Below are 15,710 nucleotides of genomic sequence, written 5' to 3'. Positions count from 1 at the left end.
GTGAAAAATATAAGACATAACAATTTGAAAGTGGCGCCGGGCTGTGATCAGCTGGCCGCGCAGGACAGGACGAGGGGCCAAAACATCACACGTTTGCAGCACTTTACACGGCCAATGACCCCTCCCATATCATCCACACCCCATAAAACAAAGGAAAAGAGACTAATACACATCCTGCCCTCCCCCCAGCTCTACACGTGGCCCCTGGAGGCAGCAAACCCCATGAGAAGGAAGGATGAGTGGGCTGGAGAGGTGTGGCAAGGAGACGCCATCGTGATGTAAACATTGGGAACAAAGAGGTGACTGCCCCTTCCCGTCTTCTTATTTGACCTGATTTGACCGCTCACGCTCCTCCTGGACGGTCAAATTCTCCTCCTGGGGATGCCAAGGGCCGGAGAAAAGGTAAGAGGGTGCCAAAACTCCCGTCACATCCCTGCATTGCCCTTTAAATCAACTCGGACTCCCTTTCAATATTCATACTCGTCTTGACTTTAGTGTTTTTTTTCAGTCTGGCGTTTGTTTTCGTGCTTGTAATTTTGATATGAGTTTCCTGTGATGCTGTAGAGTCCCCAGGCAGAAGGTCAGGCCCCGTAGCAGCCTCGGAAATATACTGGAGGGGAAAGTTTGGGTTGGCTGAAGATTTCCCACCATGGCAGATTTTGAGGGAATTTGTTCATTGACGCGAGATTGTTGTGTAGAGAACGTGTCCTGAACCTGTCCTCTGTCTGTTAGTGTCTGTATCTCTTGTGTGTGTGGAAAAACTGTGTAGCATTGGTTAGGATTTGTGTCTTGTGTTGATCCTCCCTGCCCTGACCTTGTTTTTCCTGCCATCACAAAAGAAACATGTTCAGAACGTGTCTCAAACTTGTCCTCTGTGTCTGTTTATCTATATACATCTGCTGTGTGTTCAACAACTGTGTATCATTTGTCATTGTGGGTGTTTTTTGAGCCTCCCTGCCCTGACATAGTTTTTCCATCTATCACAAAAGAAACATGTTAAGAACGTGTCCCAAACTTGTGCTCGGTGTTTGTTAGTCTATATATTTCTTCTCTGTGTGCAATAACTGTGTAGCATTGGTTAGTATTTGTGTCTTGTGGTGAACCTCCCTGCCCTGACATAGTTTTTCCTGCCATCACAAAAGAAACATGTTCAGAACGTGTCCCAAACTTGTCCTCTTGTGTTTATTAGTCTTTATATTTCTTCTCTGTGTGCAATAACTGTGTAGCATTGGTTAGTAGCTGTGTCTGAGTTGACCCTCCCTGCCCTGACCTTGTTTTTTCCTGCCATCACAAAAGAAACATGTACAGAACGTGTCCCAAACTTGTCCTCTGTGTTTGTTAGTCCTTATATTTCTTCTCTGTGTGCAATAACTGTGTAGCATTGATTAGTAGCTGTGTCTGAGTTGACCCTCCCTGCCCTGACCTGTTTTTTTCTTGCCATCACAAAAGAAACATGTTCAGAACGTGTCCCAAACTTGTCCTCTTGTATTTATTAGTCTTTATATTTCTTCTTTGTGTGCAATAATTGTGTAGCATTGGTTAGTATTTGTGTCTTGTGTTGACCCTCCCTGCCCTGACCTGTTTTTTTCTTGCCATCACAAAAGAAACATGTACAGAACGTGTCCTAAACTTGTCCTCTGTCTGTTAATGTCTGTATCTCTTATGTGTGTGAGAAACCTGTGTAGTATTGGTCAGTATTTGTCTGTGTTGACCCTCCCTGCCCTGACCTTGTTTTTCCTGCCATCACAAAAGAAACATGTATAGAATGTGTCCTAAACTTGTCCTCTGTCTGTTAGTGTCCATCTCTTATGTGTGTGAGAGAACTGTGTAGCATTGGGCAGTGTTTGTGTCTGAGTTGACCCTCCCTGCCCTGACATAGTTTTTCCATTTATCACAAAAGAAACATGTACATAACATGTTCCAAACGTGTCCTCTGTCTGTTAATGTCTGTATCTCTGATGGGTGTGAGAAACCTGTGTACCATTGGGCAGTATTTGTGTTTGTGTTGACCCTCCCTCCCCTGACATAGTTTTCCAGCTATCACAAAAGAAACATGTACAGAACGTGTCCCAGGCTTGTCCTCTGCGTCTATTAGTCTTTATACCTCTTCTGTGTGTTCAGTAACTGTGTACCATATGTCACGGTGGGTGTTTTTCTTGACCCTCCCTGCCCTGACATAGTTTTTCCTGCCATCACAAAAGAAACATACAGAACGTGTCCCTAGTCTGTCCTCGGTGTTTGTTAGTCTATATTTCTTCTGTGTGTGCAATAACTGTGTATCACTGTGCAATAATTGTGTCATTCTGGACCCTCCCTGTCTCAACAGTTTCTCCAGCTCTCACTAAAGAAACATGTACAGAACGTGTCCTCTGTGTCTGTTAGTCTGTATACCTCTTCTGTGTGTGCAATAATTGTATATCTTAAGTTAGTTGACCTTCCTTGCCCTGACACAGTTTTTCCAGCTATCACAAAAGAAACATGTACAGAACATGTCCCAAGCTTGTTGCCAGTTAGTGTTATGTATTTATAGACCTGCCCTGGTTTGACACAGTCTATAGGAAAATTACAAATACTAACTCCATTACACCTAAAACAGAGAATTTAGGATGAAGTGTGATGGACAGTTAAAGAAAGGAAAGACCTAACTTTAAAAAAAAAATTATGATAGAAGGCAATGTGGCATGGTAAAGAAGGGAAGGGAAGGGAGCAAAAGGAAAGAAAAGAAAGGAAGGAAAAGAAAGTCAAATAAATAGGGAGGAAGACAATCAAAACACAGAAGTAAGAATAAAGCAAATAAAGTCACAGATGGGCAGTTAACAGTAAATCTGGACCAGGGTTAATTATATATGAAATATAAAGTAAATGATAAAGAATTGCCATAAATATGGTTTGGCAGACTGAGAATATCAAGCAACAAGAAATCAGTTTTGAGTAAATGAAGTAACATGTTGGAGATGACAGGTTTTTGTCTCACTGTAATTGTGACAAAGATATACAGATTAATTGGCAATCCCTTACAGAGTCATTACTTTCATATTTCATGTGCTAAATGTCTACTAAGATGGAGAGACCTGTAACCTGTAATAACTGGACAGGGATGCTGCACCATACACAGGATCAAGTGGACACAGTCACTAACTACACCCCAAGTTCACTAATATAGGAAGGGAAGGGAAGTTCAGTGAAGGAAAGGGAAAGGAGGGAAAGGAAAGGAGAATGGAAGGAAGGACACAGCCATTAACTGTATCCCAAGTTTCATTTAATTCTTGGCTCAGTGTGCGATGCCATGTCTGCTCTTCCCTAGAAAAGACCAAAAGTGTACAAGTGAGTTAACAAGATGAAGCAGCCAGGGGTCACTATCCTTGCTTGAGCTAGACAGGCAAGGCTGGTTAGTTATTTTTCTTTGGTCACAGTTACCAATTTAGCAGCAGTAGATTACCATCCCTAGTTAGTTTACTATGTTTCAGTTGTGCCCAGGTAATAATATTTAGTAACTCCTTAAATATATACACTCACACCCCTCCTCTATTTGTAAGAGATAGTTTTATTCTTTATGTATAAATATGCAAATAGAAATATGCTTATGGAGGCCACTAACTAAACGAAACTGACCAAATAGAGAAGTTGCCCTCCTAGGATGGCGATGTGGCTGATAACTAAACCAGCCTTATCAAGTAATACAGCTTCAAGATAATAAACTGACTTATCTGAGGAATTCTTTTAATGATGCCGCAGCCTAGTGATAGCATGGCATAGCAAAGAGTGACCCTTTAAATGATAACCTCATCATTATCATCATCTTCACTTGTTACTAGTTCGCTGCTGGACAAAGGCCTTTTCCAACATTCTTCCCTTCTTCTTGTTTGATGTTATAGTCTGATCACTTAAGTCTGCCCCAAGCTGACAACATAACCTAAGAGTGTTCGTAAGCTCAGTGCAGATTAGCAGAAAGTGCTGCGTGAGATAAACACAAACAGAGGTTAAAGAAAACTTGGAAGCCATAGCAGTACCCAATCAGCACTCAGCTTGCAAACACGCTTAGGTTTATGTTGTCAGCTTGGGTCGGACTTAAGTGAGCAGACTATTGTGTACTCCATCCTGCTCAGACAAATGCTCTAACTTCTTAACCTGGTTCTGTCTGTCTTGATTTCTACAATTTCTGGGTTGCCACTCTGTCACTTTTTGTCCATCTATTATCAGGTTTATCATTTACATCTTATCAGTTTTATGCATTACAGGATTTTTTCACTATGTTAATGCAGTTTCTTTAATAACCTGCGTAAGTCCATTTTTCATTCTTAATAGTCATAATATCTTCAACCTTTGTTCTATAATTTGCAATGCTCACTTCCTAACTTTAGTGTTATACCATTTTTGCCCATTCTGAGCATGTTTAAGGTTGGCTGGACTAAGCTGATGGTCAATAAGTGTGAATTTGGTTACAGTATTTTCAACTTACATGTTTCTCAGACAATATTTTCTTCTTATAACAGGTTTTTCAGACAATATTTTCTACTTACAACATGTTTCTCAGACAATATTTTCTACTTACAACAGATTTCTCAGGCAATATTTTCTACTTACAACAGGTTTCTCAGGCAATATTTTCTACTTACAACAGGTTTCTCAGGCAATATTTTCTACTTAACAGGTTTCTCAGACAATATTTTCTACTTAACAGGTTTTTCTCAGGCAATATTTTCTACTTAACAGGTTTCTCAGACAATATTTTCTACTTAACAGGTTTCTCAGACAATATTTTCTACTTACAACAGGTTTCTCAGACAATATTTTCTACTTAACAGGTTTCTCAGACAATATTTTCTACTTACAACAGATTTCTCAGGCAATATTTTCTACTTACAACAGGTTTCTCAGGCAATATTTTCTACTTACAACAGGTTTCTCAGACAATATTTTCTACTTAACAGGTTTCTCAGGCAATATTTTCTACTTACAACATGTTTCTCAGGCAATATTTTCTACTTAACAGGTTTCTCAGGCAATATTTTCTACTTACAACAGGTTTCTCAGACAATATTTTCTACTTAACAGGTTTTTCAGACTATTTTCTACTTACAATAGGTTTCTCAGGCAATATTTTCTACTTACAACAGGTTTTTCAGACAATATTTTCTACTTACAACAGGTTTCTCAGGCAATATTTTCTACTTACAACAGGTTTCTCAGGCAATATTTTCTACTTACAACAGGTTTTTCAGACAATATTTTCTACTTACAATAGGTTTCTCAGGCAATATTTTCTACTTACAACAGGTTTCTCAGGCAATATTTTCTACTTACAACAGGTTTCTCAGACAATATTTTCTACTTACAACATGTTTCTCAGGCAATATTTTCTACTTACAACAGGTTTCTCAGGCAATATTTTCTACTTACAACAGGTTTCTCAGACAATATTTTCTACTTACAACAGGTTTCTCAGACAATATTTTCTACTTAACAGGTTTCTCAGGCAATATTTTCTACTTACAACAGGTTTCTCAGACAATATTTTCTACTTAACAGGTTTCTCAGGCAATATTTTCTACTTAACAGGTTTCTCAGACAATATTTTCTACTTACAACAGGTTTCTCAGACAATATTTTCTACTTAACAGGTTTCTCAGGCAATATTTTCTACTTAACAGGTTTCTCAGACAATATTTTCTACTTACAACAGGTTTCTCAGACAATATTTTCTACTTAACAGGTTTCTCAGACAATATTTTCTACTTAACAGGTTTCTCAGACAATATTTTCTACTTAACAGGTTTCTCAGGCAATATTTTCTACTTAACAGGTTTTTCAGACAATATTTTCTACTTACAACATGTTTCTCAGACAATATTTTCTACTTACAACAGATTTCTCAGGCAATATTTTCTACTTACAACAGGTTTCTCAGGCAATATTTTCTACTTACAACAGGTTTCTCAGGCAATATTTTCTACTTACAACAGGTTTCTCAGACAATATTTTCTACTTAACAGGTTTCTCAGGCAATATTTTCTACTTACAACAGGTTTCTCAGGCAATATTTTCTACTTAACAGGTTTCTCAGACAATATTTTCTACTTAACAGGTTTCTCAGACAATATTTTCTACTTAACAGGTTTCTCAGACAATATTTTCTACTTAACAGGTTTCTCAGACAATATTTTCTACTTAACAGGTTTCTCAGGCAATATTTTCTACTTAACAGGTTTCTCAGACAATATTTTCTACTTAACAGGTTTCTCAGACAATATTTTCTACTTAACAGGTTTCTCAGGCAATATTTTCTACTTAACAGGTTTCTTGGACAAAATTTTCAACTTACATTAGGTTTCTTGTAACATAACCCCAATGTAAGCTTAAGTGTATTTGTTGTCACACGTCCTAATAGACACCTCCGTCACCCCCACACAGCCGCCCGTCTGTTATGGCCAGAGGTGGAAGCGTGCCTAGCCAGGAAGACACACCGCACGCCACGCCCACCGCCGCCACCACCATTACTCGCACCACCACCACCTCCACCATCACTTCCATCACCACTACCACCACCGCTCCGACACGTAAGCCCCTCCGTCACTCAGCGTCCTGTGAAAGCACCCGCAGTGAGGAGGGTCGCAAGCGCCACGGGATCAAGAAGAGTGACTCGCTTGGGGTCGGCAGCAAGTGGCCGTGTCATGCCTGCCGCTTCCTCAACCTTGCCTCCACCGACCAGTGTGTGATCTGCGCGCAATGGAGGACTCGACAGGTATGGGGTGGGGGTTGCTGTTGTGGGCATGGACTTATGACTACAGATTTGCTAAGTAGTTGTAGTAGTAGTGCTGGTAACAGTAGTAGTAACATTAGCAGTAGTAGTAGGAGTAGTAGTAGTAATAATAGTTGTAGTAGTAGTAGTGTACAAGTTTTACCATATTTCATACTTTGTCTTCAGCTGTCTTTCTGTGTGTGTATGTGTATTTCTTTTCTGTCGTTCTTTCTTCAATCATTATATTCTTTATTTTTTTGTGCATGTGTGTGTGTGTGTGTGGCATAAGTCATTATAGTTCTCTCCATAACTGACCTCTGATGACCTTTTCTTCCTCTCCTAGTCGTCCCACCTTGGGTCAGGCCTTCATCGATGGTCATACGTTGGTCCCACAACAGCAACAACAGGTCAGCAGGGAACCCCCAAGGCAGCTTCTAACACCTCAAAAGACAAGTGGATATGTCGCAACTGCAAGTGAGTGTACGTGCGTGTGCGGCCCTCGGGCTGGGTGTGTTTGTGTGTGTGTGTGTGTGTGTGTGTGTGCGTGTGTTCTTTGTGTATTTAGTGCAACGTATGTATATGTGTCAATTACTTCACTGTGTGTAGTGTGTAAAAATAATAATACTGAATAATAACAGTCTTTCATTTCATGATGAATCCGTCAGGCCAGGGACCATCTTGGCTGCTGCTCTGGGTATTCTTTTGATCTTTTTTGTATGTTTCTCTTTATGTTGGGAACATTCTACTGCCACATGTTAGAACCTGGAGCAGACCAAAGCCTCTTCATTTCTTCATCATCTCTTTGTCCATGTAGTGAGATACTACCACCAATGTTTGTCAACTGCTTATAAGTCTCTCATAATTATAGATCATAATGTTTTCAATGTTTCTTCTGGTGACAGTCTATCCTGGACCAACACCCCCAAGTCCTTCTGGTCTCTTGCTTTTGTGATATTTTTGTTTCTTATTGAATAGTTTTCTGACGTCTTCTTAGTACTTGTACTCTTAGAATATTTCACAGTCACTTTGTTTATTTTGATTGTTATCAATGGCGGCAATCGACGCTATAGTTTTCCACATGAAACTGGCCTATGGGGTAATGGTGGCTGCAGAGGAGGCGAGAGGTGATGAGAGTGTGTGCCAATTTGCAGGGCTAGGCTAACCCCGCAGCTGCCACTACCCCATCGGCCAGTTTTATGTGGAAATGCTATAGCATCGATGGCCGCCATTGGTAATGATCAAAATAAACAAAATGACTGTGAAAGCGGCCCTTACTTTGCAGAATGTGTGTAATGTTTGTGTGTGTATCTGCCATTCAGTTTTTGTGTGTGTGTATTTACCTATTTGTAGTCTACTGAGCTGAGCTCTAATAGTCCTGTCTCCATATCTACATTCATCCAGCCTTTCCTTCATTTGATGGACGCTGCTCGCCTCCACCACCTCTTCCCGCAAGCTGTTCCATGTGTTAACACTTCTATGTGGAAAACTATACTTTTTCAAGTCATTCAAACAGGTTCCTTTATTAAGTTTCTTTCCATGTCCTCTCAGCCCCTGCGTTCTCGCAGTAGAGAAGAGATCATCTCTCTCCACCTCATCAAACTTATTTGCCAACTTATACAGTGTGATCAGATCTCCTCTCTCCCTACTTTGTTTCCAGTGTGTGTGTGTGTGTGTGTGTAACAGTAACCAGACAGAAAGTCAGACAGACAGACAGACAGAGAATGAGAGATGTACAGACATATAGGCAAACAAACAGACAGGTTAACTGATTGACATACATATAAACAGACAAACAGCAAGAGATTAACATATTGAGGTCAGAGGACAAGGGAAAAATTCTTTTATCACGCAATTAAGTGTAATCTAATCAGTGAGTTGACTTGGCACCCTTATCACCACACACACATCTCTGGTTGACATGTACAGCTCCACACTACTCATTCACTCCCCTCTTGCTGTGGTTGTGTGTGTGTGTGTTCAGTGTGGCGGGCACTTCACTCAGAAAAAGATCATCATTTTTTTGTTTAATCTCATTTTTTTAGTTCTTGAGACTCCACATTGTTCATAAGTGCTAGACAAAGGTGACTAAGCTGATTCAGTTTTCATTGAATTAAATGTGTACGTGCGTGCGTGCATGTGTGTGTGTGTGTGTGTGTGTGTGTGTGTATTTGCTTAGTTGTAGTGCAAAGGGCCTGAGCTTTGCTTGAAGTGTCCCTTCTCTTTATCTATATGTGTTCAGCCTTCCTTTTAATTTATGAACACGCCGCTTCAATTACTTCTTCCCTCAGTCCATTCCAAGTGTCTTTTCTTCTGCACATAAAGTTGTATTTCTTGGCATCACTCATGCATTTAGTCTTCCTCAGTTTGCTTTTGTGTTCCCTTACATTTTCTGGTCCTGTTTATTAGTGTGTGAGTGTGTGTGTGTGAGTGTGTGTGTGTATGTGTTTGTGTGTGTGTATGTATTTACCTATTTGTACATGCGTGCATGTGTACATATGCATGTGTTCGATGGTCATTATGTGTTGTGGGTAATTGAAGGAGACAAATTGTGACCCTCAGTATGTCTTGAAAACAATATGAGGGAGCTTAAAACCAGACAACCCCCCCCCCCCCCCCACACACACACACACACACACTTACCTTCCTTTCTCCCCTTCCTCAGGTTCCTCAATGTGTGTCATGCCAGCGAGTGCATCATCTGTGGCACAGCGGGTGAGCGCGGCGGCGGTGGGCACTGCCTCCCCTTGGTGCCACGGGAGCTGCTGAGCCCGGCCGGCGCTGGTCATCATGGCCCCCCCTCGCGGCAGGCCCTGCAGCGGGTGTTCGCAGCGGCGGCGGCCATGAGCTCCTCCCCCAGCGTGCTGTCAGCTGCCCCGGCCGTCAAGCTCTCCTGGAAGTGCCATCGCTGCCGCCACTACAACTCTGCCCACAGCTCCACCTGCTCCTCCTGCGTGAAGCTGGTGGGGCACGGCCAGGGGGCGGGTGGAGGTGGGGGGCTGGTGGGCCTGGCCGCCGCTGTAGCCCCAGTGGAGGAGGTGGAGGGACGCCTCATGGTGGAGAACAGCCTCTACTTCCTGGGCAACAGTGCCGCTGCCGCTGCCACGGCCCTCGGCTCCCCCGAGGCGGAGTGTAATCGCTCCCCCAAGAGGCAGGTGCCTTGCGGCCCTCACCTCCGCTGCTCTAAGCTTAGCCGCTCAGAGGCGACTTCGGCCCTGGCCGTCGCCCCACCCCCGCCCCGCCGCTGCCCCGTCCCGGACCTGGACACCAACAAGAACCCCAGCATCACTGAAGGGGAGGAGGGAGGCGGGGAGGCCTGGGTGTGCAAGCGGTGCACCCTCAGGAACCCACAAGAGTTTGAGTCGTGTGAGGTGTGCGACGCCCCTCGCCGGCCAAACATACCCACCACACTGCCCCGCCGGCCAGCCGGCCCCACCACCCCAACCCCGGCTGCCGACGTGCTCAATGGCAACTGTGACCCCAGTGAGAACCACCAGCAGCAACGTCCTGCCCTCAGGAAGTCCAACAGTGACACAACCAACCTGAACGTGGCCGAGTCCCTCGCCAAGTTTGTGGCTGGCCGACTGTCCTCGCCCACCAACCCACCGGCCATGTCAGGCCCTGCGCAGGCTGGCCCCGAGGGTGGTGAGGCCCTGGAGGTGGCCACTACAGCAATGATGGTGGACCTGTCTCGTGCGGCAACCCCGGCAGTGGTTGACCTGACCCGCAATGCAGCGAGCAAGGCGGCGGCTGCAGCCAGGCAGGGGGAGGAGGAGGAGGAGGAGGAGGAGGAGGAGTTTTCCCTGGCGGAGGCGGACATGTGGGCGTGTGCCTTCTGCTCTTTCGCCTACAACCCTTCCTGGTCTGAGAGCTGTGACGTGTGCGGCGGTCAGCGGCGGGCTGAGGAGGAGCGTGCGGCGGCGGCGGCAGCTGAACAGGCCAAGAACAGGGAGGTGTTGAGCCAGGGCCTGCAGGAGGACTTTCAGCTGCTGACAACAGACCTGCGGGAGGCCGGCGCTGACTCGCCAGACCAAGCCTGGACGTGCGTTAAGTGCACGCTGGTCAACTCCGGGGCAGAGAACGCCTGTCGTGCCTGCGGGGGCTCGCGGCTGAAGAGCATCTGCTACGTGGATGATGCCACGTTGAAGCGCGGTGAGTGCTGGAGCTGCGTGGTGTGCACCCTCAAGAACCCAATCTTTGCGCGCCGCTGCAAGGCTTGCAAGGCTCGCGTCGACGGCACTGGCGGCACCAGAGACAAGCTGAGTGCCGAGGCCAAGGCCAGGGACGCTACCCGGCCCAAGTCTGAGCATCTGACTGGCCCTGGCTGGAGTCTGCCAGCTCAGAAGTCCCCCAGCTTGCAGCGCATGAGTCTGGAGGCGGCCAGTGAAGGGCTGACGACCCCTGGCCAGGACAATCAAAACAGTGGGGCTGAGGCAGCAGCATCAGGAGCAGCGCCGGCAGTACCTTCCCGGGTCAGCAGTAATGGGGCCATACCCAAGACACGGCCCACCTCACCTCCAGCCAGTCAGGACTCTGGGGGGGCCAGGGCTGCCTCTCCTGTCACCCCTAACTCCCCGCCGCCCCGCCCTGCCCCGCCCCGCCAAGCACCATCATCCTGGAGCTGCGGCGCCTGCACCTTCAGCAACAGTACCTCGGCCGTGTCCTGCTCCATGTGTGGCTCCTCTCCCACCCTCGGGGAGGTGGATGGGGCCTGGCCGGGGCCGGGAGCCACTCACCGGGGCCAGTCTGAGCTGATGGATGTCCTGCGAGAGATGGAGGTGCAGGACGCACTGCACCGATGGACGCGCATCGTACACTACTGCAAACAGGTGAGTGGAGGGCAGGGCAGGGCAAGGGGTTCATAGCCATATGTTCATTGGTTGGTCATGGTAATGGCTGGTATGAACATGGGAGGGACAAGACTTGAATACAACCAAGCTGTGGATGCACAGTTATGAAGGCAGTACAAAGAGGCAGGGCCAGGGTGTTCATGGCTGTAACTTTGTGACTGCCATGAACACAGGAGCGACAGGACCTGAATCCAACTAATGCATGGATGCACAGTTACTGATGCAATACAAAGGGGAATCATGAAGAAAGGGAAAGGAAGGAAGGAAAGGGAGGTAAATAGGTTTAGGGCCACTTTCACAGTCGTCTGGTACACACCCTAACCAAAGGCCCCACCATCCTGGTAACAGGCATTACCATTGCCTTGATCCGCTTTCACAGTCGCTGTTTTCGTGGTATCGGCGACTACCAGCGTGGTGACGATCATGACAAGACGAAGGCGTGTGATTTGGCAGTGTTGGCATGCTGGAGCGGCAGGAAATGTCAACATTACATCAGCTGAGTGGAGGATTATGAAGGAGTAATATGAAAAATAAACGTACAAAAAGTAAACGTGAAGAATAAATATAAAGAGTAACTGTGAAGAATAAATATAATGAAAAAATATGGAGTGTCTTGCTGATCCACCCCTCGAAGCGGAAGAGGTGAAATAATGGTGAGAAGTATTAATTAATTTTTTTTTATATTAATAGATGTCAGCAAGACAGACTCTTCGCCTATATCAATTACATTTATTCATAATTCACACTTATTTATCAGACTTCACATTTATTATTTACTTAATAGGGCTGATTTCATTATATATGCCTTATTCATACATATTAGGCTGTCTAGAATAATACGAGAGTTTGAGCAAGAAGGCACAACAGGTGAATAATGGTGACAAGTATTAAAGTCCTCCCTTCTTCTTTGTTGTGTACTTTTCCAACAATAAACCATCAATCAATCAAATTGAAATTTTTAGCAGGTCGTTTACTGGTCAGTGGTGAAGTGAATTCATGTCATTCAAATTCTTCTAATTTTTTTCTTATATTACCATTGAAGCCGTGCAGCGTGTTGCTGTATTGTGTAATATTTTTTCACATCTATTTAAAGAAATAATATAACCATTTGAGAGCAAGAATTTGTATTGTTTACTAAATAATGTCATTGGTAAGCTCCATTAGGGAGCCCCTGCAGCTACCAGAGCTCCGTTACCAAAGGTTCCAATTTCTGGTACTGATGCAAACAAATAGTGCCACAAAGGACGACTTTGAAAGCGGATTTCTTGCTGGTAGCGGCGATCGCTGCTCATTGGTAATGATCAAAACAAACAAACGTGACTGTGGAAGCGGCCCTTAGGCATCCAGGGAACATCAGCTGCCAGGTGGAAATAGGAAGCATAGCACTCACCTGCATTGCCAGTAACTTTTCCTTTAGGTTCATTTAACTGACTCAGAGATGCCTGTCAACATGTAAAACTTCAGCACCCCAATGGTAAAAGTAAGAAGTGGTCTTGGGCAAGTAAGTCATACTCTTCCTTCAAATGAACAGATGGACAACCAAAGTAACAGAGTGGCAACCCATGATTTATTGAAGTCATGGCCAACAGAGAATGAGGTGGAGAGATGAAATTACAACCTATGCCTGAGTAGGATGGAGTACACAGCGGACAGAGAAGTGCAGGGCATTGTGAAAGACCTTTGTTGTCCAGTGGTTTGATGGTGACTAATCAAGGTGATGACCAAAACTTCAATCAGTGAGTCATTTAGTTAATAAGTTGTTATCCCCCTCCCTCCTAGAACCAGCATCCCTTTGTGGACGACTCCTTCCCTCCGGTGCCTCGGTCGCTGTTCTTCAACGCGACTGACAAAAATGAGTCTCGCGTCACCCAGTGGCTGCGGCCGCACGAGATCGTCACAGACTCCTCTGACAACAGGAACGTGAAGTGGGCAGTCTTTCGCACGCCCCTGCCCTCAGACATATCACAGGGTGGGTGGAGTGGTTTCAATGTGTGTGTGTGTGTGTGTATTTACCTATTTGTAGTCTACCGGGCCTGACCTAAGCTCTAAACGTCCCATCTCCATATCTACTTTCATCCAGCCTTTCCTTCATTTGTTGGACACTGTTCGCCTCCACCACCTCTTCCTGCAAGCTGTTCCATGTGTTAACACTGTTATGTGGAAAACTATACTTTTTAAGTCACTCTAACTGGTTCCTTTATTAAGTTTCTTCCTATGTCCTCCCAGCCGTTCTTGCAGTTAAGAAGAAATCATCTCTATCCACCTCATCAAACTTATTTAACAACTTATACAGCGTGATCAGATCTCTCTCCCTTCTATGTTCCAGTGTCGTCAAGTCCATCTCCTTCAATCTGTCTTCATACGTCATATTCGAGAGTTCTGGGACCATTTTAGTTGCAATTTTCTGTATCCTTTCCAGCTTTCTGATATCCTTCTTTTTGTGAGGCGACCATACAACTGTAGCATATTCAAGTTTTGGTCTTATCAGTGTTGTTATAATTTTCTTCATCATTTCCTTGTCCATAAAATGGAATGATACCCTTATATTTTGCATCATCCTGTAGGTTTCTCCAAACAGTTTGTTTATGTGCTTTTCTGGGGATAGTGTGTCTTGCATCGTTACTCCCAAATCTTTTTCTTCATGTACCACCTTTAGGTTTTCTTCTCCCATCCTGTATGTTTTCCTTGGTCTTTTTTTTTTACTTTTCCCCATTTCCATAACTTGGCATTTGTTTGCATTAAATTCCATCTCCCATTACTGGCTCCATCTATACACTCTCCAGGTCTTTTTGCAGCTCCTCACAATTTTCCTCCGTTCTCACTTTTCTGAATAACTTTGCATCGTCTGCAAAAAGGCTCATATAACTTTTTATACCCTTTGGCATGTCGTTTATATATATTATGAACATTATTGGTGCCAGAACTGAGCCTTGAGGAACTCCAATCTCTACTCTCCTCCAATTTGATTTCTCCTCTCTAACCACTGTCCTCATTTCTCTTCCCATTAAGTAATCCTTCATCCACTCGATAACCTTTCCACCCGTTCCTCCCCACTTCTGTAGTTTCCAGATTAACCTTTTGTGTGGAACCTTGCCAAAAGCTTTTTTCAAATTGAGATACACACAATCAGCCCACCCTTCTCTCTCTTGTGTGTGTGTGTGTGTGTGTGTGTGTGTATGTGTGTGTGTGTGTGTGTGTGTGTTGATGGTGATCTGGTGCATTGTACTGTGATTTAATTTCTTCTTTACACTATTTATCTATCTATATCTATCCTCATCCCCCCTCAGGAGTGCTGGGGAACTGCTGGCTGCTGAGTGCCTTGGCGGTGCTGGCCGAGCGTGACGACCTGGTGAAGAAGATCATGGTGACGCGAGACTTCTGTCCTGAAGGAGTGTACCAGGTGAGGGGATGTGTCGCTTAGATCGAGTCCCTCCATGACCTCTGACCCAACCTGCCAACTAAACTTTACCCTTGGCTCCTTTTTTTCTGTCATGGTAGCCTAGATATATAAAAAAAAACTATGATGGTGTTTTCATTATTTACTTATGTACTTTTAATTTCATGATATAGAGGAGTTTTCTTTGATTAGTTTAGTCATTATCTACCTGTAGCGGATAGCCTACAAGTATTTTTTTGTGCTCTAGGTATCATCAGGATCTCAGGGTAGTACATAGACCATAAAAAAAAATTATTGTCAGCATTAGTTTGAGTTTTGTGTGACTCTTGGTAACGTAAGTGACTGCTCTTTCAGCCACCTCTTCGGATTCTTTACAGGAGCAGCGAGAAGCAGGCTTTTTTATATTTCCTTTTTTTGTGTGTGTGTCCTTGTGCTGTCTCCTTTGCTGTAAAAAACAAACAAAAAACATGGCACCTGTGATAAAGTCAACCAAATTCTCCTGTTCTGTGGCTCTCTAGCTGTGACTCTCTCCTCCCTCCTTTGATTAGTTTAGTCAGTGTTTACCTGTAGCTGTGACTCTCTCCTCCTTCCTTTGAATAGTTTAGTCAGTGTTTACCTGTAGCTGTGACTCTCTCCTCCCTCCTTTGATTAGTTTAGTCAGTGTTTACCTGTAGCTGTGACTCTCTCCTCCCTCCTTTGATTAGTTTAGTCAGTGTTTACCTGTAGC

At 44.4% G+C, this 15,710-nt stretch overlaps 1 protein-coding gene across 3 annotated transcripts in view; it reads left to right on the top strand.

The window, feature by feature from the left end:
* The first annotated feature begins 234 nt into the window (after positions 1 to 234).
* LOC127000699 (calpain-15-like) overlaps positions 235 to 15,710 on the top strand; it is a 32,349-nt gene continuing 16,873 nt past the window's right edge. The window contains exons 1-6 of one of the 3 annotated variants that reach the window (XM_050864699.1): positions 235 to 402; positions 6,412 to 6,742; positions 7,083 to 7,213; positions 9,402 to 11,565; positions 13,366 to 13,555; positions 14,874 to 14,986. In XM_050864699.1, the coding sequence (XP_050720656.1) occupies positions 6,425 to 6,742; positions 7,083 to 7,213; positions 9,402 to 11,565; positions 13,366 to 13,555; positions 14,874 to 14,986 (2,916 nt within the window). In that variant the 5' untranslated portion in view covers positions 235 to 402; positions 6,412 to 6,424. Of the gene's footprint in view, positions 403 to 6,411; positions 6,743 to 7,082; positions 7,220 to 8,658; positions 8,821 to 9,401; positions 11,566 to 13,365; positions 13,556 to 14,873; positions 14,987 to 15,710 lie in introns of those variants that run through there. The other 2 variants (XM_050864701.1, XM_050864700.1) reach the window with 2 other exon arrangements.

The sequence above is a fragment of the Eriocheir sinensis genome, chromosome 19, assembly GCF_024679095.1.
Source record: "Eriocheir sinensis breed Jianghai 21 chromosome 19, ASM2467909v1, whole genome shotgun sequence".
In the NCBI taxonomy this organism is placed as follows: domain Eukaryota; kingdom Metazoa; phylum Arthropoda; class Malacostraca; order Decapoda; family Varunidae; genus Eriocheir; species Eriocheir sinensis.
The sequence above is the reverse complement of the archived record's forward strand: the minus strand, read 5'-3'. Positions and strand labels throughout refer to the sequence as shown.